The following is a 27,494-nucleotide window of genomic DNA, read 5'->3' as shown; positions in this document are numbered from 1 at the left end:
CCTGACATTATCCTGCCCATTTCAATGATGCATCTAGCCATCCATCTGCCTTGAAAAGCGACCTACTCGCTATGTCCCTCCACCCTTCAGTCAGACAGGAGCCTGCCTGTCTGCCTGACCGCAAGCAGGCAGAACGTGCTTGGTGGTGGAAAGTACAGAGCATGTGCGACTGTATGTCACCAAAGGCAATACATAAAAATTACCTCCTAGAGACTGTCAGAGACCAAATTGTAAGCGGGGCTGGAATATACAGTATCATCGTCGGGTTCCTATTCAGAGGCTCTACCTTTCCCAGGCAGTTGCAAACTTAGCTGTGTTGTAGGGAGTACTGTTGCAACGAGGTGACAGAACTCAGTGTGAGACCTTAAAGGAGAGGAAGGTGATTTTATTTTAAAACAAAGTGTTTTGATTCACTCAGACTCATATATGCATGTACCCAGAAGGACCAAGATGCTTATATCCCAGCGATCTTGCCAGCACGTGGGCACCACACGTGCATCTGGGTGATCCCAGTGATGTCAGGGAAGGCTCCAGGTACTCAGTACCCATTAGTCAGGTCTGGACACTTCAAACTGAGATGACTTAAAAAAGGAAGTTTTGCATCTTCAGGAGCCTCGAAGCACTGACTTCATCATGTAACACTGCCAGGACTAGGCCACATGGCCATCTGACTGTCATTCTTTGGTGCTCTTTACTAGGCATCTTGAGGTCTACACTTGTCTCATCCCTAGGTCAGTGAAATAACTGGCAAAAGGAGACCCCTGTGGTTGGGTTCACAGCTGGTACAGCTTCACAGCACAAGGAATTGAGCATGCCCTAGCAAGGAACTAGTTTGCTGAAGACTGCTGAGTTCTTCCCACAAGAGATAGTTGCAGTTGATCCTAAACAGAAAGATGACTGTGATGCTTTTTAGAAAGTCAGCGTTAGTGTGAAAAGCAAGGCAGTAGTGGCACCTCCAGGGATGAATCTGTATGAAGGCTGTTGTGCTAGACAGCACTGATCAATTCACTTCACGTGCTTGAAGGAAGAAATGGCACAGGAATCCAATTAAATCCCTTGTGAAAAGTCTTGCAATATTTTTTAAAGGTTAAGACAGTGGGATCGCATAGATTCATTCTAGAGACTGAGAAAGCACGGAAGGGAGCAACATCTGAGTTTGGAAATCTCAGAACAACAGAAACTGACAACAAAAATGGACTTTCCTAATTAGTTCCAGACTAGTGAATGGTACATTTGTATAATGGTACAATTTTTCCTGTCATATGCTGGGGAGTGAGAGCAGAGGGAGGTAAACCTCTCTGTACTTGACTGTCTGCCTATGCATTGCTCAGTGCCTTTGCTGCTTGCTACCTGCCTTTTCTCATGGCTCTAGTCCCACCATTCCCTTCAGTCATGCACAGGGAAGGTACAAGAGTCAGATGAGTGCTACTGGGGGCATGGACATGCAGAGGGGATAGAGAGGTCACCTGGGCCTGGAAATCAGCAGGAGACCAGAACCACCTGTAGAAGCAGGAGGATTTAGGGAAGGTGGGGTGGAAGGGGAGGGGGAGCTGAATTTGAAGCATGATGCTAAGAGCCCCAGCTTGGGTGAGCTGGTGTGTCATAGAAATGAATTTTGCCTGAAATCCAGGGGCAGGGCTGTGAGGGCACTAATAGGCCTTAATTGCTCTGAGCATCCTCATGTAGGACCCCTTCCCACACCCTCTGCCCATGGCCCAAGGGCTCTAAACTCAGGCCTGGGCCTTCATCCCCTTCCTGCACTTTGCTGTAGTTGCACCTGTTTTCAAGCTGGTTCCTGAATTGTTTGAATTTCACAGGTTGACCTTGGACCTGACTTTTTACCTTGCCTTTGACAATCACTGGACTGTTGATGGAGTCTGTTGCCATCTGCTCAGCCACATCAGGTGCTGAGTGAGTGCACCTGGTCAGTAAGGTCCCTGCCCTGCCCCTTCTGGGGCTGCCCCTTCCATCAGGGAGCAGCCTTGTGACAGGTAGTGAGCAGTAAAGGCCTGTGTCTGTCACGCATTGGGTCACTATTACATGGGAGAATTAGTGAGGGAGCTGTCACGGCATGTTTGGGGCAAAAAGCTCAGCTGCCTTCATGATGTGGTAAAAGCCCTCACAAGACCATCAGGAACCCTGCAACTGTCAGCCAAGACAGAGTGACAGAGTGATATCAGACCTGCTTTGGGCCTGGACCCAAGAAGACATTTGTAGGCTGGGCACTTACCGTCTCGCTTAGTGTCATCTGGCCTGTTTTGTGCTCACAGGTCAGGTTACCCAGATAGCAATCACAGCTTACAAGGACAGGCTCCTCTCTCTTAAGGGTACTGGGTCAGGTGAGCACCACTGAATCTCCCTAGGCACGTACTAATTCCGTTTGAAGGAGACTGGAAGAGGTGAATCAGAAACCCAGTTTGGTTATCCCTGCTGCTTAGGTTTTGGCCCATCTTTTTTATGGGACTGAATACGTGGAGCATTCTCATGTCCTCCTGCTGCTATTCTGAAGGTGCAATTATTGATCTGGTGGATGTGGGTGGCTGAGGGCTGGAGGGAAAGGCACGTGCAATAGGTGAAAAAGAACCTCTGGTGGCAATGGCCCTTAGTTTGTCTTGTACTTGAACCCCCTGGAAGGCTCTGAGTGCTTTTGGATGCTTCAGTAACTTGTCTCCTCTGCCTCACAGGTGCTCGCTGCTCCTTTGGGAGAAGGCTGTAGGACAACTAAGAGGGGGGTTTGGCTTTACTCCCTGGACGTGAGTAATGGAGGGAGCACTTTACCTGGCAGAGCTTCTGTCTCTGAACATACTCTCCACTTCATGTCTGGGTGCATATGCTGAGCTCTTGGCTATTGGGTAGGTCAATCATGTAATGGGTTGGTTCTCCACAGAATCTAGCTACTTGACATCAGCCTTACTAGAGGCAGGACTTCCAGTGATTCCTGAGGTGCTATGGACTTTGAAAGCACTAGTGAATTGTACAGGCTCAGGTGCCCAAAGGGACTGTGGTGTGTCATTCTGGCTGGATGCTTAAGAGATGGCAAACATGATCAAAATAGATCATTAGCCCCTCAGAGAGTTGCTCTACCACCACGCTGCATCCTGTTTTAGTATGGAGCCTGTGCTTTGGATTGAAGCAGTGTTGTAGTGCTTTACTGTAGGGCACTCTTGTCAAGACTACATGCTGGGAGTCTGAAATGTGACAATTTGTACAACTGTCTCTGGTTTCTGTGTCCACTTCCTTGAGACTCCATGTTTCTTGAGCATGAAGCTTGAGAAGAGCACAAAGTGGATTGTATTCTCAGTCTGTCACAACAAAGGTTCAGGGTTCTCAGACTTAATGCACTAGTAGTTCATTTCTGTGTTTTATCCTCATTTGATGTAGAGGTGAGAAGGTTTTTGTGCCCTCAGTACAACTCCTAACAGACAATTTAATGACTGGACTGCAAACATGAAAGGAGAGAGGACCAGGGCTGGCTGAGCTGATGGTGTTTTAGGATAACATTCTGTGGGAGAGTAACAAAACCTATGTCATGAATAAATCTGAATGGCTTATTTTGGCAAAGAATTTTCATTCCTGACAAATGCAACCAATAACCAATAACCATTTGGTAATTTGGGATGAAATTAGAATTGGAATCTGACATCCTCAGGTCAGCTCAGAGGTTGTAGTTGGTGGGTTTCCAGTAGAGTCCTCTCACGTGTCTGATAGGAAATAATCTTTATGAGGGCTGTCAAAAGGAAGGAAATACCTAGGGTTACAAATCATCGAAGTGGGTTATTGGAAGGCAATGTGTCAGAGGATTGCTAAGTAAAGCACGTTACATAAGGCTGCCCTTTGGGTTTCTGAGGTCTGGTAACTGGGACATATTTTCAAGTCTATCAGACTGATTTTAACATCTCCTGGGTTGTTAGTACTTCTCTGTTTTTCAAGGCAGAAGATGTTTTTGCTCTTCTACAGCATTAAATGGGACCTTCTGTGTTTTGCTGACTGTAAATGTGTGTAAAGGTGTGCAAACGTGATTCTTTGGGATGTGTCACCTGCACTTTATGGCTTAAATCTGTTACAGTATAGCCTCAGCAGATTGTGTGACCGCTCAAGCTCTCATTGACAGGAAGGATGCTTAGCTATTGAGGGGCAAGGTAGGAAATCCTCAGCAGATTTCAGTTGGTCACTGTGATGTCAAGGGATTGAGAATCCGAACTCAAAAACCTGGTTAATCTAAAGTAGAAGAGTTAGGGAATGATAACCTCATTTACGTTATCTAATTTCTTGGAAAGTACCTAAAAATTACAGGCAAACCTGCCATCCTCCTGCTAGTTCATCTTTACACCTCTTGCTGTGCCTTCTTACAATTCATTGCTTACCAAGGCTTGGTGCATTGGAGGTATAGTTTTATGCAGCGGGGCAATAGGCCCGTTGTCTGGTGTGTATGGGATTCCTTTCAAGTGGTTAAAAGTAAAACCTTTGAAAATGATATTTTCTTTAGATTTTTGCCTCTCCTGTTGGATGGCACTGGACTAGGTGGCATGATTCCAGGCCAGGTTGCATCGCCGGGGCAGTGGACTTTGCCCACCTTTCAGCACTGGAAGTGCTTCATGTACAGCCTATCCCACAAGCGCATTTTCTTCCTTGAAGAGGACAGGCTGCTGAACTATATCCATCTGCTTTTTAGAAGCATTGATGTGCTCATGTCAGCCCTCCTTCACAGTATTGCATGGGGATGCCTTTGAAATTACTGACATTATCACCGAAGGTGTGACTGTTCCTGTGGTGTGCAACGTAGACGATGAAAATCCAGAAACATCTGCAACTTGCAGACCTGGGAAGGGGTAGGAGCAAGGAGAGCTTTGGGTGGTCCATGGGTGCCCACTACCCTCTGCAAGCTGAGGAAAACTGTCTGTAAGCCTCTTCATCCCCTGCCTTGGCCTCCTTTATTTTGGGACTCTGTCTTGTTTCTCTCAAGATTTAGCTAGATCAGCTCTAGGTGACTCTGGATAAATGTCTTCTGGCAGAGGAAGCCTTTACTGATAAGCAGAACGTAGTCTGCAGGGGCATCTCATCTCCATTTCCAGCCTGACCTAATGTTTCCTAATCCCCTGTTAGTTCTGCTGAGATATGTTTTATTCCAAGGGGTGTACAAAGCTATGTAGGTAACAGACGCTGCTCTCAGGCATGTGAGTGAGTGCACGCTCGTGCTTTTCAAGTGTCTGCTAGTAAATTCACATTAGCACTGTGAGCTGGTGCTGTGAAGTGTTCTGTCCGTCCCTCATATTCATAATACTAACTCTTCAAAGAATTACTTAAAAAAGGAGTGTATTTGGAGAAGCCTCATCTTTAAATGTGGTTGGCCACTCACTTTTAACTGTAGTTCAATTTATCTGTCAGTTAGTAACCCTAGTTATTCTTGAGATTGGTTTCAAACCAATTAAGCTGCAGTTTCCTTTAAAACATCCAGAGCCATTCGGTTATATCAAAGTTTTTAATGACTCGCTGTGAAGAGGAAACACAATCTGCAGAAAAAGCACCACTCCAACTGACTTGTGAAATGTTGAAGAATTATGTTAATCTCAAATTTGTCCAGCACCATTACTGGTATGGACTGAAATAATAACGAATAGGAGGCAAGTGCATCAGGTTCCCATAAAAAAAAAATCATCTGGATGTCTCGCAGGCTAACAGCCCTGTGACAGGCTTCACCTACCAGAGGGAGAGGGCGAGAGAGAGATTAAGTGTGAGACAAGGGGAGGCAGAAGGCGAGACAGAGGGAGCAGCTGAGAAGGATCCCAGGGACCCAGTAGTGATCCCACAGCTGAGCACTGACTGCAGAAAGGACTCGGGTGACCTGCAGCTTTGACAGCACTCGGGGTAGAAGAGGACCTCTGGGGCAGCACACGCAGGTGAATGCTGTGTACCTGTTTCAGATAAGTAGCTGTGTTTGCTGTGGGCTAAAGTGTGTTTGAGCTCCTTGTGATCACCTTCACAAGGCGGAAAAGGTGACTGACGGGGAGTGACAGACTCTTCTGGTTTCATGCCTGCACACAGGGGAACACTGAGAGACACTTTTGTGAAACTGCAGGAGTCCAGCAGCAATAGGGGTGAAAGGGGAGAGATGCCCTCTCTTTCCATCATGATTATTTCTGTTTTGGTTATTTCTCCATTGGATGCTGGCATAATTTTCTGGCTCTGGATGACATTTTATTCTGATATTTCAGTGCTGGATAAGATAAGAGTTTGACAGAGGACAACCTCGAGAAGGAACAGAATGGCATTCCCAGTGACGGGAATGCTCTGGGACCTTTGTAAGTGCCAGACATTAACTGGAAGCCACAGATCAGGCTAGGCAGTACTAGAACAATGTTGAAAATAACATTCAGGTGTCCCACAAAGAAAGCAGGAAGGTGGCCCATGCTGTGGCCTCTTGGAGTTTCAGAGAGATTTTCTTACCATTTGTTTCAGTGTCAAACTTCCTGGCACATTAGGGCATGAAATATTAAAATAGCTCGTCATGCAAGGACTGGGCTTTTTTCATCTGTTGCCACCGGCAGGTTGGGAAAACAAATAAATAAATCAGAACTGGGATATTTGTTATGTGCTCTAGTTTGAAGCGGGGGGAGGGAATAAGAAAGAGCCTTATAATTTGAATCCATTTTGGCATCTGAAGAACACAATTATTTTTTTTTACTGCATGCAGTGAGCTTTATTAACCCTCTGCGTCTCCGAGGGCATGCGAAGTGGCATATGCAAAGTGGTTCAAACATACATCGTTAATTTAGCTGGAGCAGAAGACATTTGGCAAAGTCCAATGGCCATATAAGGTCAAATGAAAGCTGTGCAGGCATGCCTTACTCTATACATTCATTAAAGCACACGACCAGCTAAAATGTTGTTTTCTTCAGTGTCTCAAGGAGGGCTGAAAAGTACTGATGGGATTATATGTCTGGTACTATGTTGATGTTTAATCACATCTTTAGCGAGTCTATATTAAACATCTGTTGCCCACTATTTGTTTTTCTGAACGGAAAAGGGTAAGTAAATTCCGTCATTGGCCAGTCCAGGCATTGGAGCATGCAAGAAAGATAGTCATGAGAGCAGCTATCACAAGGGGAAAGTAGGAATGTCAGGTTTATAAGCAGCCAGGCTCCATCTAAATCATGGATCGTGCTAGCAGTCAGTCATGGATGCAAGCAGATTAAGTCAGTCCTGAAGAAGAGAATAGAAGGAATTCTGTACAGTGTGGGAAGGAGAGAACTAATCCACAGTGTGAAAGCAGAGCACTGCTGCTTCTTGAATTTGTTACCCCGATTCTAATATTTTCCTTATGTTGAGTTGCATCTCTGTGTGTGAAAGTCCAGCTAACTGCAGTGGGTCTAATCATGGCTCTTTGTGAACAGTGATGACAGATGTCAGCTTGCTGGTGACAAAGGGGCAGACTGGCTTCTTGGGTGTGGGAGGTAAAATAACCAAGGCTTCGAGCCTTAAATTTCATCTGGAGTGTACAATATGGATTATCTTGTATTGAGGGACTGGGCTGAGAATGGACATCTTCCACTGAAATCAGACAGAGCTGTAAGTGCTCAATACTTGATGCATCACATTTATTTAAAGTCAAATATTATGAGTCCAGAAGACTCATTTTGGGCACCCATATGCATGGTGTGACTATTCCTCGTCCTAGTGCAGGGCATTCTCCTGGTAAAAAACAAAATGCCGTTCTTTGACCCACCTGGTCTGTGGCCTGATCTGAACAAAAGAATGTCCCTTTACTTACACATGACCAGCAAGATCAGTACTGTCAGACCGACCATATTCATTGTATTATGTTAGGTGGTTGTAGGGCTGCAGGTAACTGGTAGTCTTTACTGAATTTGGACCTTTATTCTATTTTCCATGCCTTTACCCATCCTTAAATGAATGCAACTTTTTTTTATTGTTTAGTGTTTACAGGATTCTCATTGCTATTATGTCAAAGTAGACTTTGAACCTGACTACTGAGCTTTACATATCTTGACTCATTACATATCTCTGAATATTTCTGCTGAAAAGCCTCCCTGACATCACCTTGACCTTCAGCACAGTGACTGACCGGACACCCATGCTGCAGGGGAATGGTGTGGCTGGGCCAAGTGACTCAAGTATAAGACTAGCTTTTGACCTTGGTCATCTGTTCATGAACTGGAAAATCCAGTCAGCTTTTTGGACCCACCAGGACTTGTTTCTTCTCTTCTTGCTCTGTGACATGCAGTAGGCACCGACAGTCTATAGGAAGAGTTGTGCCAGTTGTCACTGGTCAGAACGGGTAGACTTCATACTGATATACCAAAGAAGAAAGGAATTACAGGGAAAAGAGATGATCGGAAGAGTCTTGTTTCTAGATAAAATGTACTTTTAAATTCAATGCTGAAATAACTGTCCTGCAGTTGTTGCCTCTTGATACTTCTTCACTGCCCTTCATTAGGGGAATGAACTTGCTTCCAGGGAAAAGTGCACCCCTTTTGCAGTGAAAGCGTTGACCGCTGCTGAATGTACCAGGCTTCGTTATGACATTTTGCAGGTTTTCAGTGCTATGTGGTAGCTTATCCACTGGCATGCAGGGGTTAACAGGACTTTTGGGTGGGCGGGTGGAAAACAAGCTGTGAAATGGAAGAAGGTCAGTCTCTTGGAGGAGTTTGCTCTGTCACAGATGGTTTAAGTTATCAGTCCATCTGTAGGAGAGGTCTCCATTCCTTCCCCCCCAAGAAAACTGTAAAACCGGGGCTGGAAATAAGGCAAAGCCCTATGAGGTCCAGGTTCAGTCAACCAGGCAGAATTGTGGCTCTCCTGGTACTTGCTAGACCCAACTGTCTATCTAATTAGGAATTCCTCAGTTGTGCAAACAGACCCCAACAGCTAAATGCTATTTGAGACTAGTAGCAGCAGCAGCGTGCTTTTCAGTGGGGAGCAAAGCACTGGAAAGGGAGCATATGCTGGCAGGGGAACAGCAGTAAGCCTTGTTGCTCTGGATAGCTCAGGTCCTTTGGTTGGGCTAACTCTGCTAGGTGGAATGCTCTAGCTGCAGTTGATGAGAGCTGAGTTCAGGATTCAGTAGAAGCCGATAAATGTTTCCTCTAGGAGCATTCCCATGGCTTACATGAAGTGTTACTGTCTTTAGAGACTTGTGTAGCAACTGGTTTTATTAAACGTACTTAATGTTAACTCTACAGCATCCGATCAACAAAGTAAGACAACTGCTGCCCTGGACCACTAAGACTAATGTCCAAGGAAGCATCCTTGGGATAATCGTTGGCCAAAATAGATAGAGGAAGGGGCTGTGGGAAAACTATGAGGATAATGCTAGAAAACCGCATCTGCTACCAAGTGAGAGGATTTTCCAGCAGCAGGTGGAAATCCATCCTGTCTTATTTTCTTGTCTTCTTAACTTTGACATTGTTTATATTCAACTTTGGAATTGCTTCTACTTTTCTATCACTGCAAATATAACAAGGGATATAGAACTGAATGATCTTAGCCCAAGCATCAGTTTGAACTATCATATTTTCCTTTATTGACATTGTTTTCTTATCAACTGGGAAGGTATAAATACTGTCACCAGCAATAACTGTCAAAAAGAATGAAGGAGTAAAGAAAATTACTCCAGAATTTCATTTTCACATTTATCTTTTAAATTGTTGATGAAAATGATGACCTCCAGCCCTGCAAAGGAGATGTTTTTGATATCTGGATCAGAACAGCTGACAGATCATACTGCTTTTTTCAGTGCTTTTTTCAGTGTCTTTTCCACTGAAAGATCATCTTTCCAACACTAGTGGAAATGGTGCCCTTCATGGTTCCCCTGTCTTCATCCTAGCTAACTTGAGTCTTAGCTTCAGCACCAGGTTTTTGCTGTATGTTCCCTTCCCCGTTAACCACAGATTCTAGAACTCTCCTGATAGGAAACCAGAGGAAAACCTTGTTCTGGTTCTGTCAGCCCAGACATCATGTGAACCGTGGTCACCATGAGAAAAATACTTCCATTGCCAACTTCTGGATCCAGACCTTCATCTCAGAGTTGAAGATGAGGATTTAATATGAATATACAGCACACAATGCAAAGGATAAAACGATTGCATGCTCTCAGCCAGAAGTGAATGGAAGAAGACTCCCAGATTGAGCAGGCTTTGTTGCCTGCATGTAGTGCTGCTGGGAGAAGATGGTATTTGGTCCCAGACTGGCCATCTCTGTGAACATCAGCAAGTAAACAGCGGTACCTTTGCTGCTAAGTGAGCTTTCTGAGTAGAGGAAGGAAGGTTTACAAGTGGCAAGGGCAGACCGAAAGCAAAATATATTGGGGCACCTAATGCTGGACTTGCACTTCTAGGGTAAACCTGTCCACGGAAACAAGTGGCCTTGTTGCTGCTCATGGGAGCAGGGATCAGCCCGTGGCTGTGCTGGAAGGAAAGACTGGAAACTGAGATGTCCGTTTTGGCTGGAGCAGTGAAGCAGTGAAGCTGTTCTAGGAGGAAATTAATTTCTTTCAGACCTCTCAGAATAGCACAGATGGAAAGACTCTACTTGTGAAGGCCAAGCCCAGGCATGGTTGCCCAATACACAAATGCAATAATCCGCTGTTTTTACTTCTCTGCTAAGGAATCATGAGATCTCCTAAGGACTCACGGCCTCTGAGAGCCAGTCTACTGGTGTGTCCTACAAAAGTTGGATGTACAGCTTGTCCCTTCCTTGGACAAGCCATTGATCTGCACAAATGTTTGTCCTTCTTTGAGACACAAAGTCTTGACCCAGCTTGCACTTGGAAATCCAGTGTTGCCTTGACTGATGGTCACATCTGACCAAATTGGCCCACTGCCTTGTTTGAGGCTTGCCAAAGGCACCGGGTTCACTTGCACCTCCCCGGGAGCTGTGGGAAGCATGGGTGTATAATGAGCCCCCCACAACTGCACGCAGCACAGTATAGAGATGTCCTGGCTAGGCAGCTACTCAGCACAGACTTAGCTTCTACGAGAGTGGAGAGGTGTGAAGGGGACAAGAATTTGTCATTTCTTTTGCGACTTAGTGACATTTACAACAGACTAATAAGGGGCACGACTTCTTTCATACAGATCGTTAGTATCTGTAACCAAGAGACCTGCTGAAGAGCTATGAAGAGCTCTGTTGTCTGAGTTGACAGACAAAGCCACCGTGGTCCTGGGAGACACAGTATTGACTTCAAGCAGGATCATCTCAGAAGCGCAACCTGTAAGGTAGAGATTGGTCATGTCACTGCTGAGATTTTTGCAGGGGTGGTACAGAGCTGGGAGTATGAAGTGTCACCTTCACTGTCATGGTAGACATTGCTCTGTGCTGCGTAGGTCTGAAAAATGTTGTAAATGTTCTGGGAGGAGTGATCTCCTATAGCGTATGCTGATTTCCCTGGTAAGATGGCAGGCTCTTGAAGATCTGCTGTAACTGTCCCGTGGAGCTAACACGGGACTTGTGGCACAGGTACACTATAGTTTCTAAGGTTTTTTATCTTGGATGCATTGTTTCTTGGGACAATAAGTAGGGATATGTTATTTTTTCTTCTGGACATTTAGTAAAACTCTGTTGTATTTGCTCTGTGATACTTGCTTTAAATTTATTTATGGTATGAAAATGTGTGTCTATGTTATGAAAACATTCATGGGTATGTTGTGGACTCGAAAGGAACAGGCTATCCCATACCTACTTCATCAAACTGACGTGAATTTATTGTCCTGTTCACTGCTGTTAGGGCTTAATTGCTTTCGTTCACTTAGAAAATATAGATGGTTTGTGTCTCCTTCTGGCATTTTGTATCAATGCCACTTTAATAAATAAATAGCTATAGAGTATCTGGTGTATGCACACATAAATTGTGGACAGCATGAGCAATCACTTATGATATATTCATAATCCCTGAGGCAGAAGAGAAGATCAAGTCAAGTATAGACTTACCAAAGGGATAAGTCACACAAAATCTGATCCGTGGGCATTCCTCCCCACTTTACACAAGACCTCCATTCATCACTGGAGTGCTTGTGACGTTCCCCCTCTATGACCTGCTCAGAAGTTTTCATGAAGTTGCACTTCTGCAGTTGCTGGCCTTCAGTTCTGTGGTTCTGACCAAAGGCTTTGAGATTTTCCTTTAAAAATCTTCTGAAATGGGAAGGCTCAAGCTCAAAATATTACTTAAAGTTAACAAATAAACAAGGACAGCCCACCTAAAGCTAAAAGAGAAATTTTCCTTCTTCTCAGTGAGTATCTGGGTCTCTGGTGTAAAGCACAGCTAGAATTTGAGACTGAGCATGCAACAATTTGGTATTTTGTTTAGAACATCCATTGTTTCAGGACTGTTCTGATTTTTACGAATTACAAAAAGAAACAGAATGCTGCATCTGTTGCTGATTAATTTATTATAATGATGATTCAAGTCTTTGACTGTGGTCTATTCTAATGGCTTTGTACTCCACATTTACTGTGCTTCTGCCAATGTCTGTGGTACGTCCCATGCCTCTGGACCCATCACCTCTGTATGAACCATGCACTGCCCATCACTTCTCTACAAGTTTGGCTAATTTTGCTCACCAGTCTCTGCCAACAATTATGTCACATCTTGTCTGTGTGTTCCACTGTCTGAACCTCGTAAATAACCACTTGTGACACCACTAGTACCTTCAAATCCTGTGACTCCCAAATGTTTTGCTTATTCACTTAGCTGATTTATGGCCCTATAACTGGTGTCCAGTCAGGCTGCAAAAGGGAACGGGCTCTTGCTCTGTCTCATCCAGACAGATTGATGGATAGGCAAGATGAAGGACAGACCTCCCATCCCATCAGGCTATCATCTGGTTTATTTTGGTAGATTAAAAATGTTGTCAGTCATCAAGGACTTGCTCCTACTCTGCATTCAAAGCTGTGGAAGCTTTGCCACTATCTCCAAAGGGGATGTCTCCGCAGCTCAAAAGCAGACACGCCTCTGCCTGGGATGAGAAATAGCCAAGACTTGGTTACCTGAACAAGGCTAATGCATAAAGATGATGGGTTTTTCAGAGGAGTGAGAGTGTGTTGAGCTACTTCCAGTGTTAGCCCTGTTGTGCTGGGGATGTTGGTCAACAGCATTTCACCTTGGGAGGGGTAGATTGCCTTGTGGAAGTATTTGTCTGCCTCTGTTGAATAAATAGCAACCTCAGTGATCATCTTAGTATGGACACCTAAGTTTCAAGCACTTGTGAGTGAAGATATGAATTACACTATGACAATTTTTGGAAGGCTTTTGCTGTCTTTAATTTCTTTTAAAAATCCTGTGATTTCTTTTTCTAGGATTGCACTGAAGTCAAAGCAAAAACACGTAACAAGGGAGTAGAAATTTCGAGGTCTGCATGACTCTGTGCTAGCTGATAAGTTATTTTCTGGTCCTTATTTAACACAGACACTAGAAAATGCCATGTAGTTGGATTAATTACACTGAAGGAGTGTTCTCTTGCGTATCCCAGCACTGTTATTTTAACTGTGCAGTCAATGTGTGGCATTAACATGCTTCTGTCTCACCCTCCAGAAGGCAAGAATTCGCAGGAGTTTAAGGACTCACAGCAGTTTATCTTTAATCCAAGTGAATTTCTGAAATATTTAACATCCTGTAAACTCAGCAGTTTACACATAGTGGGCATAGTGCATATTGTACATTGAGAGGATGCATACATGGTGCCTATTATTACCTATACAAATATTGTCAGTATTTGGGTTTTTTTTTAAAACTAGATTTGAACTCAATAGGTTATAATTATGTTAACATATATCCACAGTCACACTAGATTGAGAACAACTGTCGGACATGATATATTTGGTAACATAAAAAAATAATAAATTTCTTGATGGCTTTGGACCTGAGAATTTGGGCCATGTTCACATTTCAGTGTAGATGCTCATCAACATTGCCTAGCGTGGAGGGAAGAAGTCGTGAGTAGCAAAGAATAAATGTAAGCGTAACATAAAAAGAACTTAGGGGAATACTCTTGCAAGCTGATGTCAAGTAATCATGTTTGTTGAAAGTTGTAAGCATTAGACATTTCAGCTTCTGGAGTGGTGACATGTTCAGGAAGATACAAGAATGCAAAAGGCAATAGGGGATTATGATGTTTGCTATTAATACAGTTCAGTACTTTGGAGGACAAATTAAGTCCATCAGAAGAGCATGATCAAGAGTCTCTGAAAATCTCTGCTATTTGCTGTGCAATGTCCTGCCTGGTGTAGGGCAGGGTGCCCTGGAATAATCTTTTCGTTTCAGTTTTGTGTCTTTTCCCTCACACAAGCTGTTCATTCCCTTAATTGGTAGTTTTTAAAACATCTACCCATGGTTTACAGAAGTAACTATGTGATATGCCAAAATATCAACACACAAAAGCTGGAACACTGAAATGTAAAACTCTTGGTTTGGTGAACAGCAACAAAAGTCACCCACACCAGACCAGGGAGGTGATAGAAAGGGAAGACTTGGCTGTCATTTGCACAGTGTCAATTCCCACGTCTGTTGTTTCATGTGCATTTCCACTGAACTCAGTGAGGCTCACAGAATGATTTTTCAAGTAATCAATTATTTATGAGATTTGTATAGTGTGCAGAACTCTATGTCCCTGTGTTAAGGACAACAGAGGAGCCAGTGATTTGTTGTGGAGAGATGTCTGTGTTCTTATTTACAACTGCTGATTAATGGAAAAACAAAGCTTATCCTTGTGGTTCAGAATTTGACCCAGAAATACTGTGAGTTATAGTTTCTTTGGCTTATATATAGGCTATACAGCACAAACGATTTTTGTTAGCTTAGTTGTCTTTTACCCTTAGCTGAAACCAAGTATCACACAGATAATGAAACTCTGAGCTAAATGCATAAGGAAATGTTGGGGTCCTACCCAGAGTTTTCATCAGGTGTAGTGTGGCAATACTTGGTTGGATGAGTGTTTGATACAGGGAACAGAAATAAGATCGCAGGTGTGCTGACAAAGTCCATCTGCCTTTTAAAACTGTTACAAGTTGTATATTCTTGTGTGACTCCGTGTTGACTGAAGGAGTGCAGAGGGTAAATAGAGACACAGCATTAATCCCACAAGGGAATCTAATCTAATTGCTCTTTCAGAGCTTCAGTAACTCTATAGTTTCTGAGCATCTCTCATATGGCAAGGAATCTGCCTTCACAGTTTGCTTGCAAGATAGTGATGTGTTACATTACACGTTGTCCAATTTATAAATACAGGGAAAGAGTCACCTTTGGCAGAAGGTCACACGAGTGATCTATAACAATAACTAGTTAATGCCAAGTTCACACTTCACCATTTCCTTCTAAAGTAAGTAGTAGTTTATAGTTTACTCTCAGGCCTGTTGCTAATTTAGATCAGCAAATTTAGATCAGGATGAGCTTCTGCTTCATGCCTCAGTTTAGACATCCATCTCTGTGGCTTTCTTCTCAGCAACTGCTCTTGCCATCCATCAGAACTCACCGCGTGAGTGCCATGTGGTGTAATATTTGCCTGAAACACGAGAGGAGGTCTTTGGAGGAGAGCCAGATGACATGGAAATGGAAGAGGTGACAGAGGGATGCTGTTAGATGTGTACATTTTCCATTTAGCCCTGCTAGCCATTTTCGTACCTGGTTTGTGTTGGTTCAAAACTGTGTCATGACATGTTTTGGAAAGACATGATGTGTTGATTGGCAGGCCTTTCTCAACCTATCTGCTAGGATGTGGCAAGTGAGGAAGGACAAGCTGCATCGTAAAAGCGAGCAGTATTAAGGTCTATCATTTCCCTTGTGAACTGTAAATAATGAAATGATTTGTCTTTTTCACAGGAAAACCTGTAGTCTGTTTGTGCTGACCACAGGCAGCTGAGCAAAGCATCATGACAAGCCGTCAGGCAGGTGAGAGAACAGACACAGCTATGAAAACTGTTTGGGGTACCCCTGAGAATAAGACCAACTTGCTTTTCTTGCTGTTTGGCAATTAGGTATCTGTCTCTCAGCACCACAGAGACACCAGTAACGGGCCCATCAGGTTCTGCTGACCTTTGATACAGTGTCTTTCTTGTGCCAGATTTTGAAGTTTATTTGGAACAGTAACTGATGTAAAGCATTCTCTTATCTAGACCATCGCTAGACCTGTAAGCCGATGTGGCCCTGGATTGCAATCTTGATTGCAGATTTTCCCACTTGGGCTCTAGCTTTGCAATAAGTCAGCACAAAATCACAGACCTTAATGCTCCAGCCTTTGGACACACTGACAAGCCTGTAGCACTAAAATGGATGGTTCTTTATAGTCCAAGAGGAGCTGAGCAGGAACAGTTACTTTTCTACAGAGAGGCAATGCAGATTGAGAGATTGTTTCTAAAGGACAAACACGTTATCTTAATTGAGTATACTTTTCCTTGCCTTTCTAGTAAAATCCTTCAAGAAATCTTCTGTCCCAGGAGTTCTTATCACCCAGTTTGTTGATGATATTCCAGAAGGATGCAGTACACCTGACTTTGAGCGGAAACCTGTTACTCTGACGTTGCAGGAAGGTGAGATTCTTGAAAAGCAGTCAAAGTCACAGACCTGGAGGCTTCACTCCACGTCTCACCTACATGAAACAATTTTTTTTCTTTAAATCAAGCTAGTTTCAAAAGAGATTTGGCTAGACCATAAAAAAGTCTTGTGTGGCCAGAGTCTTTGTTGTACTGATGAAAATTCCATCAGTACTGATGGACCTCTCCTGAGTTTTCACTAGTGTATGCGAGATCAAAATGCGGCACCTAATGTATACAACAAATACTGTGAATTCTGCAGGAAACTCTCAATGTATTTTGCAGCACAAGATTAAGCACATTGAAAAAGTTGTTTTTTCCTGTTGAACTAATTTGTATTATGAGCATTCAGTGCATAAGATTAATTGCTTTTTAAAGTAAGATATACTGACTGCTGATGCTATTTAGGCCTCTCCTTCAAGAAGCAATATGGATCTTGCGTAGAGTACAGAGAAGGCAACTAATCAGCCAAGACTGAAAATCAATTGGAAGCCTTCCAGTAATCTCTCTGCCCTTGCAGACAGTCACATATTTTTTTTGGAGTGGGATAGCCTAGTGCAGATTGTGTAGCTCCTCTTCCCTCACAAGACAGAACTGTTTCTAGCACCCTGGATTTCAGTGTTGTCACAGCCATCTGTTGATTTTAACCGGCCATTGAGATTTTATGAAGGAGCACAGTGGCCTCTAGTGGTACATGCTGCCGCCTTCTCCCCCTCCCTCTCCCCCTCCCCCTCCTCCTCCTCCTCCTCCACCACCACCTTCCTTCCACCTGCAAGGTTCAAGCATGAACCAAGGCAGTGGTCAGTCACCCTGTCTACATTTTCCAAGTTATTTCATTTACAGTAGGTTCCTCATAGTTCATATACAAAATGTTAGGGCATTCAGGTCGATTATTGTGTAAACTGAATTCAGTGCCTATGCAGATACACTATAAGTATCTTTAATTATATGATCATTGCCCCATTGCAGTCAGTGCATGGATTAGCTGATACTCCTAGCTGCGGAGTTGGGTCCTGTGACAGATGGCAAGCATGGGAAATTGCAGCCAGAATGGCTAAAATTTGACAAAGGTATAATCAATTGGAAACAGACTTTAATAATAGATAGTACTCTAATCTCATAAAAAGTTGGAAGATGCCCTTTGGTAGGAACCTGTTGGCTACATGGCAGGAGCTTGCTGCATCAAGTAAGTTTTTTGTTGGTGACTGCAGAAGGATGTGGGAAATACTGCAAGACTTTCTGGGGAGAATTTTTAACAGTGTTGGTCACCTGAAGACCAAAACTATTGCAAAAGAAAGATAGTAATCATTTCTGCCCTGAGCTACATCCATGGTAACTCACCTCCATTTCTGTTGTCCTATGACGCTCACACTTACCTACACATGAATCACTTCTCTGATGTGTTGTTTCATAGTGTTTCCTATGTCTTTGAAGCCTTTTGGAAGAAAAACAAAAGGTTTGCACTAGACAGTGGTAAATCTGTTCAAGATTTTTGTGGGCAGCTGCAGTACACTCAGGTTCTTAGGGGAGCAGAGAGAAAGGAGAGACCTCACAAAAAAGCCCCATCCTCTTCTCCCTTCCTTGCCTCTTCGAATAGCCGAGTGTTTGCCCTCAGTCTCCCCTTCTCTAGGCTGAACAAACCAAGGGACTTCAGCCTCTCCTCATACGTCTTCCCCTCTAGACCCTTCACCATCTTTGTTGCCCTCCTTTGGACACTCTCCAATAGTTTTATGTCCTTTTTGTACTGTGGCGCCCAAAACTGCACGCAGTACTTGAGGTGAGGCCACACCAGCGCAGAGTGGGACAATCGCTGCCCTAGACAGGCTAGCAATGCCATGCTTGATGCACCCTAGGGTACGGTTGGCCTTCCTGGCAGCTTGGGCACACTGTTGACCATGTTCAACTTGCTGTTGACCAAGACCCCCAAGTCCCTTTCAGCATGGCTGGTCTCCAGCATCTCATCACCCAGTCTGTATGTATAGCCAGGGTTGCCCCTTCCCAGGTGCAGAATCCGGCACTTGCCCTTGTTAAACCTGATGTGGTTGGTGATTGCCGAGTTCTCCAATCTATCCAGATCTCTCTGCAAGGCCTCTCCACCCTCAACGGAATCAACAGCTCCTCCCAATTTGGTGTCATCCGCAAACTTGCTCACAACACCTTCTAGTCCTACATTCAAGTCGTTTATGAAAACATTAAAAAGAACTGGCCCTAAAATTGAGCCCTGGGGAACCCCACTAGTGACTAGCCACCAGCCTGATGTAACCCCATTTACCATAACTCTTTGGGCCCGACCCGTCAGCCAGTTGCTCACCCATCACACTATGTTTTTGTCAAACTATGCTGGACATTTTGTCCAGAAGGATACTGTGAGAGTATCGAAAGCTTTACTGAAATCTAAAAAAATGACATCAACTGGCTTCCCTTGGTCAACTAGATGGGTGACCTTGTCATAAAAGGAAACTAAGTTTGTTAAACAGGCCTTTCCTCTCACGAACCTCTCTTAGGTATGTAATTTCTCAATCCGCTTGGCTGTGCAGTAAAAACACAGGCAGAGACCATGTATGTGAGTGGTGAAATTTAGAATTAGTTTTCAAGGAATCTTGTTGAAACTTAGTGAGTTAGAGTGGAGGTTATGACAATTGTCTTGCAGGAATTTAGGCATTTAATGCAATTTAAACTGGTAATTTAGGCATCTTTTACAGAGGAAAAATAAATAAATAATTACTTTCAAAGAATGTTTCTGCCTAAAACAACAGAGATGGCTTACTTTGGAGATCGCTCTATTGATAACATAGGGAGCCTGGCATAACAGTCCTCATATTCAAGCCCGTCTTAAATAACTAATTTCTTGTCTTTTTTCAAAGGTAAAAATGCCATTTTCAGAGCTGTGATCAAAGGTGTCCCAACCCCTGATGTGAAATGGACACGTATGCAAGGAGGAATGGATGATCCTGCCAAATACCAAACATTCTTCAATAACATTACAAATGAATTCATTCTGCAGGTAAAGATCAAATATTTGAGACAGGACTCATGGAACAGGGAGAGCAATGGAAAGGAAAACCTGCAGTGGCCAGGTAGATATAGATGTCAGCAGATCTGAGATAACACAAAGATAAGCAAACAAAGCTTTTTAAAGTCATTCTGGGAACAGAAGAAAGATCTGAGATGTCTTTGAGTAGCTGTTTTATTAGAAGCTGAAGGTGTGTGAAATGAACCATAGCATATCACTGTGATCTTTTACTATGTTCTTCTTTTCAAGATAAACAAACTGACTGTAGGTGACAGTGATTTGTATCGTTGCTCTGCTGTGAATGAATATGGGGAAGCTACATGCTCTGCTGGCCTCAGGATCATACAAGGTAGGATTGACTAGTTCTGTGTTCCAAAGGTCCTGTGATCCCAAGTAGCTGACTTTGCTGTCCTCTGGGGGTGGGTGCCCAGAGCATTGTCTAAGTATCCTTGGTATCAAGGTCTATTTTTCCAGTCACTGAGGATTGGAGGTCTTCTGTGACTCCCCCCACTTAGGTGGATCCATGACAGCATGAGCTTTAAAGCAAGAGAGAAGAAAGTGGTATTATGGTCACTGCACTGGACCATAATCAGACACTCTGGATTTAGTGCTGAATTGGCTCAATCCTTTCTTTATGATGTTGAACGAATCAGTCTTTTGGGAGGGATCCATCCCACTTCAGATGTCTGTGGTGTCCACCTGACCTAGTCCCCTGCTTTCTTTTATAGACAGTGGAGAGAAATGGGCACTTTGTGGGTAAAATATAACTGGCCTATTCTAGGAATCTACTTGAGCAGGAGGTGGACTATGTTGGAAGTGTCCATTTCACCTGTGTGCCTGTAAAGTAAATTTAGAAGGCAACTATCTGTATTTGGCCAGATAATCTTTGCATTTTGGCTCCCCATCTCTAAACCAAGATGTTAATATTTCCTACCATTGCTTAAACCATGAGTTTCATAGGGCAGGAACAGTCTCCTCCACTTTGTAGAGTATCCAGTAAGCATAGAGTTGATTGCAATAGAAATACTGCATATGTAGATGGAGAATACTAGGAGTCAATGTCAGATTCACAAGGAAATCCAAACTAGGATTTCCTCTTGCATTAGTAACAGATGCAGAGCTTTTATAGTTCATTGGTGTATTGGTGTTATTCTGAGTGTTACCTTGTTCATCTTATGGCTTGTTTTTCCTCTGTTTTCTCATAAACTATCAGTTGGCTTCAAGAGGAGAGCAAAATATGTTCCTGTTCATCCTGCTGATGGTAAGATATAGTTAGATATAATTTTTTTTTGAGGGGGAGGGCATAGTTAATACTCCTCTGTCTACCACATTATTACTAGCCAAACTGTAAAGAATAAAGAATAAAGAAATATAGTAAAGAATAAAGAAAAATTGTAAAGAATAAAGTAAGAGAAGGATAATGAATTGCTAATATTTTGTCATCTCTTTCTGCTTGCTGTTTACCTTTGGCTAAAGTGACAATCTTAGACATGACTTTGAGCTGTTCTAATTAATGATTCTGGAAACATTAGTGCTAGAAAATGATTTTGTGATGTCAAATACAACTGGATCAAACATGTTAACACGTCTGGAAAATAGTGGGTTTCTAGAGTGTCAGAGAATCATATCATAGAATGGTTTGGGTTGGAAGGGACCTTAAAGCCCATCTAGTTCCAACCCCTTGCCATGGCAGGGCACCTTCCACTAGACCACGTTGCCCAAAGCCCCATCCAACCTGGCCTTGAATACTTCCAGGGAGCCAGGGGCAGCCACAGCTTCTCTGAGCAGCCTGTTCCAGTGCCTCAGCACCCCCACAGTGAAGAATTTCTTCCTAATATCTCATCTAAATCTCCCCTTCTTCAGCTTCAGACCATTGTCCTTTGTCCTGTCACTCCCTGCCCTTGTCAACAGTCCCTCTCCAGCTTTTCTGTAGCGCCTTTAGGTACTGGAAGGTGCTCTAAGGTCCCCCCGCAGCCTTCTCTTCTCCAGGCTGAACAAGCCCAACTCTGTCAGCCTGTCCTCATAAGAGAGGTTCTGCAGCCCTCTGAGCATCTTGGTGGCCTCCTCTGGACTCGGTCCAACAGCTTAATGTCCTTCTTGTCCTGGGGACCCCAGAGCTGGATGCAGTACTGCAGGGGGACAATCCCCTCCCTTGACCTGCTGGTCACACTGCTGGTGATGCAGCCCAGGACACAGTTGGCTTTTGGGCTGTGAGCACACATTGCCAGCTCATGTTGAGCTTCTTGTCCACATACACCCCAAGTCCTTCTCCTCAGGACTGCTCTCAATCCATTCCTCGCCCAGCCTGTCTTTGTGCTTGGGATTGCCCCGACCCATGGGCAGGACCTTGCACTTGGCCTTGTTGAACTTCATGCCATTTGCACAGGCCCGCCTCTTGAGCCTGTCCAGATCCCTCTGGATGGCATCCCTTCCCTCCAGCATGTCAACCACACCACACAGTTTGGTGTCATCAGCGAACTTGCTGAGGGTGCACTCGATCCCACTGTCCATGTTGCTGACAAAAATGTTAAACAGTGCCAGTCCCAGTATTGACCCCTGAGGAACACCACTCATCACTGGTCTCTACTTGGACACTGAGCCATTGACCACAACTCTTTGAGTGTGACCATCCAGCCAATTCCTTATCCACTGAGCAGTCCATCCATCAAATCCATGTCTCTCCAATCTAGAGACAAGGATGTCCTGTGGGACAGTGTCAAATGCCTTGCACAAGTCCAGGTAGATGATGTCAGTTGCTCTTCCCTTATCCACCAATGCTGTAACCCTGTCGTAGAAGGTCACTAAATTTGTCAGGCACTATTTGCCCTTAGTGAAGCCACATTGGCTTTCACCAATGACCTCCTTATTTCCATGTGCCTTAGCATAGTTTCCATTTTCCCTAGTCTTCCTTTTATCGCTGATGTACCTATAGAAGCTTTTCTTGTTGTCCTTGACATCCCTGGCCGTATTTAATTCTATCAGGGCTTTAGCTTTCTTAACCTGATCCCTGGCTGCTCAGACAGTTTCTCTGTATTCCTCCCAGGCTACCTGCCTTGGCTTCCACACTCTTTCCAGGGAGGAGAGCCCCCTAGGAAGCGATGAACTTTAATGGCACTCAAAGGACATGGGTATGGCAGAGAAAATTGGCTCTAAGTTTCGTGACAGTTTTTTTGTACAGTGTGAAATCATCACCAGAGATAAACAGCATAGTAGAATGGCCTGTTGTCAGTGACTGTTTTGCCTTACCTTCTTTTTGGGGATGTATTTTACAGTGTTGGGTGTCTGAATGTTTGTTGTTCCCCCTCCCTTTAATAGAGTTGAAGAAGATGCTTCAGGAGTACAGGAAGCTGCTGAGGAAACGGTAAGCGTCTGTAATGAAGGCCATTGTTACACTTCCTAGATGTTTCTTGATGATGGGGACAGTTTCATAGATCTTCAATACTTCTTGTTTCCAAAGTTGTTGTGAGACTCAATATGGAGCGACATAACAGAACAGTTTGCTGAGAAAAATGCAAGGTACCAACCTCATTTTGAGGTATGTGTTCCTTTGCACCACAAGATTTTGACTTCAAAGATCTGTTTCTCTGCTTTCCTGTTTTTAGCTCACAAGTAGCTTATTGGCTAAGTGACAAGTTTTCATGTAATGATCTTTCTGGCTAATCAGGGACGGAGCCCTGGCTCCCAGGCCAACTGCACAAACTGCCATGTGAATATTGCAGAAATCCCTTCACTTCCTGGGTGGGAACCTCCAAAGAATGCCTGATGGGAATGATCTCTGGCCTGTGCAAAATCCTGAACTGTGCTGAGAAATTACTTGAGACAGTGCAAGTTGGCCTTGACCAAACTGTGCCAGTGACTCTGCTGATAATTTAAGTGTGGACAACTGCATTATAGTCTTGTCCTGTGTGGCCCAGCGCAAGACTGTTCCCTCACAGCATTTAATTTGTAGTATAGATGCAGAAAACCTGTTCTGGAAGAGTCTTGTTCTTTATTGTCAACATCTACAGAGTCAAGTGAACTACAGAAATGATGGAGAGGGACATGAAAGAGGATTCAGTATAGAAAATAAGACATCTTATTGTCTGTCAAAATGTCTAGATTTTTTTTCCCTCTGGTTCTAAGGGCCCCAGCACCAATACCAAAACCCTTGGACAAAGAAGCAATCTGGCAACTGTTGCTGCATGCAGATAGAAGAGATTATGAGAAAATCTGTATGAAATATGGAATTGTTGACTTCCGTGGGATGCTGAGAAAGCTGCAGGAGATGAAGAAGGACACAGAGAGTGCACAAGGAGAGGTAAAATAAACTGAAAGCACTGATTTTTATCAAACTGCAGAGTCCTATAGTTCCTCAGTAGCTTCTGAAAACAAGCTAAACCTTCCTAAATTGCTTCGTAGATGAAAATTTTATTGTATGACAGAGAGTGATTTATGACAATGTTTTAAAGAAGTCCTACTTCTGTACTCATGCAGATGAAAATGGTGGGTTTTTTGAAGTTCATAAATTTTAGGACATACTAATCAGAAGGTAATGCTTTTATTAAACCACATGGCGAAAATCTGTATTCAGTTGTGTCTGATGAAAATTTGGACCCCAAATTGAAAAGTTATATGCCTGATAGTCAAAATTGGCCTTCACATACTGGGGCATGTAGAAAACTGGATGGATAGGGGTTGCATAGTATGTGTATGACCAGGAGGTAGCACATAAAATATAATTTGCTTACAGGAGGAAACTGGAAACTTGCAGATGCTTCTTCTATACCCATAAAGTTAGAGGTAGCTGTTTTCTATGCAGATAGAAAGTAGATTTCACATTAGTTCAACAACCTAAGAACTTCTGTTATGGAAGCCTTATCATTTACTATGTTCTTGTATCTTTCTTTGCAGTTAATACACAGTATCAAAAACTTTCAACACATCAGAGTTAACAGAGAGGGAAGAGCTATGTTCAGTCTGGAGATGGACCTGAAAAATAAAAACAGCAAAGTTTATCTGCTTAAGGTGAGGGGGAGAGATGAGTTGGCCAGCTCATAGCAGCCACTGAAGTCTTCTACATAAAATGTTTGATCTGCTAGGCAATGGCTGAGAGCAAATAAGCTTCTTAAAGTTGTCTGTCCACTGCAGAGTCCTTGTTTGGTTAGGGAGAAGTGTTGATGTGGGTGTCCAGGTAGTCTCTGATGGTGAATATCACTTGGGATTTGTAGATCCAGGTGCAGGGGAAACAGTTACTGACATCATTTTGACTTCAGGAGCTCTTCCGATAAGAGGAAATTCTAACAGTGTATTTCAGGCTGCAGAAATTCTGCAGTCTCATATAAGAAAAACAGGCTGATTGTATGCACTTTCTCAAGTGTGTTATTCCAGGGTAATTCACTTATGTGAAAGAAGATCAAGGAAATAAAATATCCTGTCTAGTTCTATGGTTATTCTGATGTGATCCCCAGGTGATCAGTGCTGTGGATTTTTTTCTGGAAGATACGTTTCAGTCAAACTGCAGTTAGTGGCTTTAATACAGGGGAAATCGGAATTCATTAAAGAGGAGGTTAGACTAACTCTGTGAACTTCTGAATCAAATGCATGGCATGAAGTCTATGCAGCCACAACGTGGAGAAGGTAACCCAAGTGTGTTGAACCTGCCTGCTTATCCACCTATGAGGATGCTAAAATCTAAGCAAAGAAAGTACTTTGTCTTCAAAGTTACAGTAGCTGTGTATTAGTTAAGCTTCAAAACCTTCTGTGAGCTTGAAAGGTACTATTGTTTTGCCTAGTTTGAGAGTCTGATGCTCTGTTCTGTGCAGGACTTACTGCACATCTGTGTGTTATGTGAGCAATGAGCCCTGTCCACTTACAGCTGTCTGCTGTAAGTAGTAATAGAGTGTAAACTTCCTGTTGTTACTCATTTCTATCAATAAGGTGATTGCAGCATGAATTTGGCCTGATTTGTGTGAAATGCCTCGCACTAGTTACGCATTGCCTTTAAGAGTATATTCTTTCTCTTCCTAGGATGGTGAGAGGCTCAGATATGGAACGGGGGATGAATACAGAAAGCATTGCCTGAGGCAAATTGGAAAAAGGTATAATTTCATTGTCAATGATGTGCAGCCAGAAGATGCAGGCTTGTATCAAGTCAGAGTGGAGGATGTACCTGTTTTCTCAACTGAACTGGATGCTGAATGTAAGGAATTAAGTTAGATGCATGTTCTGTGCAACTGTAACAAGAAATTATTTTTTGCTGGAGAATTTTATCTAGGAGCATAAGCAAAGTTCAGCAGTAAAACCTGGTAACTACAGAAGACTGTTTTTGTCATGCCAAATAAGGGCTCCTTATATGACACAAGTGAAAAAGATCAGGAAGGTGATTACGTGGTATGGGTATTATATTTGTAGTCCAAAGGACTAGGTTCAAGTACCAGTTTGGCTCTGACTTCTGGATGGCAGTGAGCAAATTCCTTAACTTACCCCATGTTATGGTTTCCTTTTGTAAGCTCAGACTAGTAACTACCAACTCGATGCAAGTATCATGCTGCTGAAATGCAATAATGACTACAAATTATCAGCGCATTGCAGTGATGTGTGGTACAAATGTCTCAGAAGATAATAAAGACAAAAATCTAATTTTCTGCTTTTCTGTCCTGTAGAATTGGGCACAGGAGCACATCTCAGTTTTTCCTTTTTCTACTTAAACCAATGCTGACTGGCATGGCAAATTCCTGTCTGTCTGTCTGTCTTCCTTCAGCTGCAGCAAGTTCTTCCTGGAAGACAGAAGTAGCTCTTTGTTTCCTTTCTGTAGCTTTTGATTCTTCCATTGCAGCCATCCCTGTGAGATTTGAGCAGTCACTCAGTGATATACATTGTTGTGAGCAAGAAGATGCTGTCTTTGAGAGTATCCTACACACACCCTGCTATGATGCTGTGTGGCTACACAAAACCCATCTCCTCAAGGCAAGTGAGAAGCACCAGATCTCTGTTACACCTGACGGTCTGACCCACCAGCTGGTTATCAAAAATGTTGTGCCTTCTGACAGCGGCATGTACACGCTTGACACTGGACTCTGCTCATCAAATGCCTGGCTTATTGTAGAGTGTAAGTGACACTGTGTTATTCCTATGGTGTTGTCTTGAGGTGTGTTAACAAAATAATATTCCTTTTACAGCCTGATTGCTTGTTGAGATGTTTCTGTGCTGAGAAATGAATTGTGGAGCCTCTAGTTCCTAAATTATATTTGGAAAAATGAAGGTCTGGTTAGACCCTCTTTCCTCTTCAGATGAGACATTTTTTTCCCTTTTTGTTAGTCCTGACAAATTCTATTGGCTTATTTACTCTACAGCTACTATAAAGTAGCATGTTCTCCATCAGTTACCAAAAAAACCTCCATATCTCAACATGTGTTTTTGATGAAGCTGTCACTGTGTAAACACAGTACAGCATACAGGGGATCAAGGAGCTTTCGATACTATCAATTCTATACTATCAATACTATCCAATACTATCTTGCTAGATAGTATTTTTCTTTCCAAATTAGAGGTTAAACATGTTAGAAGAAGCTCGAAGGAACCTGGGAAGACTGGAAACACTCCTTCCAGTGCAAGCAGATTAATAGCTGGCTTATATTTTTTTTGCTTCTGAAAGTAGTTGCTTTGGTTTCTTTTGAGATCCTGCTGCAGCCAAAACTGGTCTCCTTCACAAGGACTTTTTTGATGATCTTTCAGAAACAGTGCGGGTGGAGTATCACATTCAAAGAAACTGCCCATTGAGTTCATTGAGCTGTTAATGCTCTACAGAAATGATATCTAGCATGGAAATCAAAACAGTGTGTGACCTCTAGCTCTACTGTTTATCTCAGAAAAGCCTGAATTTTGGATTAATACAAAGCCATTCACAGAACCAGAATCTTTATTCTTCAGGTTGGCCACCTCTAAAATGCCAGGATGCCAAATG

General features: G+C 43.2%; 1 protein-coding gene across 3 annotated transcripts in view; it reads left to right on the top strand.

Moving 5' to 3' along the window:
* The window catches only part of IGFN1 (immunoglobulin like and fibronectin type III domain containing 1), a 65,930-nt gene that overhangs the window by 18,874 nt on the left and 19,562 nt on the right, over nt 1-27,494 (top strand). Inside the window, exons 1-11 of one of the 3 annotated variants that reach the window (XM_054804096.1) lie at nt 2,715-2,852; nt 15,830-15,898; nt 16,414-16,536; nt 19,404-19,543; nt 19,802-19,901; nt 20,766-20,813; nt 22,868-22,913; nt 23,675-23,849; nt 24,443-24,556; nt 25,559-25,730; nt 26,367-26,639. In XM_054804096.1, coding sequence (XP_054660071.1) covers nt 15,880-15,898; nt 16,414-16,536; nt 19,404-19,543; nt 19,802-19,901; nt 20,766-20,813; nt 22,868-22,913; nt 23,675-23,849; nt 24,443-24,556; nt 25,559-25,730; nt 26,367-26,639 — 1,210 coding nt within the window. In that variant the 5' untranslated portion in view covers nt 2,715-2,852; nt 15,830-15,879. Of the gene's footprint in view, nt 1-2,714; nt 2,853-5,713; nt 5,898-15,829; nt 15,899-16,413; nt 16,537-19,403; nt 19,544-19,801; nt 19,902-20,765; nt 20,814-22,867; nt 22,914-23,674; nt 23,850-24,442; nt 24,557-25,558; nt 25,731-26,366; nt 26,640-27,494 lie in introns of those variants that run through there. The other 2 variants (XM_054804095.1, XM_054804094.1) reach the window with 2 other exon arrangements.

This window comes from Grus americana, chromosome 25 (assembly GCF_028858705.1).
Source record: "Grus americana isolate bGruAme1 chromosome 25, bGruAme1.mat, whole genome shotgun sequence".
Classification (NCBI taxonomy): Eukaryota; Metazoa; Chordata; class Aves; order Gruiformes; family Gruidae; genus Grus; species Grus americana.
Note: the sequence above shows the minus strand (reverse complement) of the source record. Positions and strands in the feature narration are given on the sequence as shown.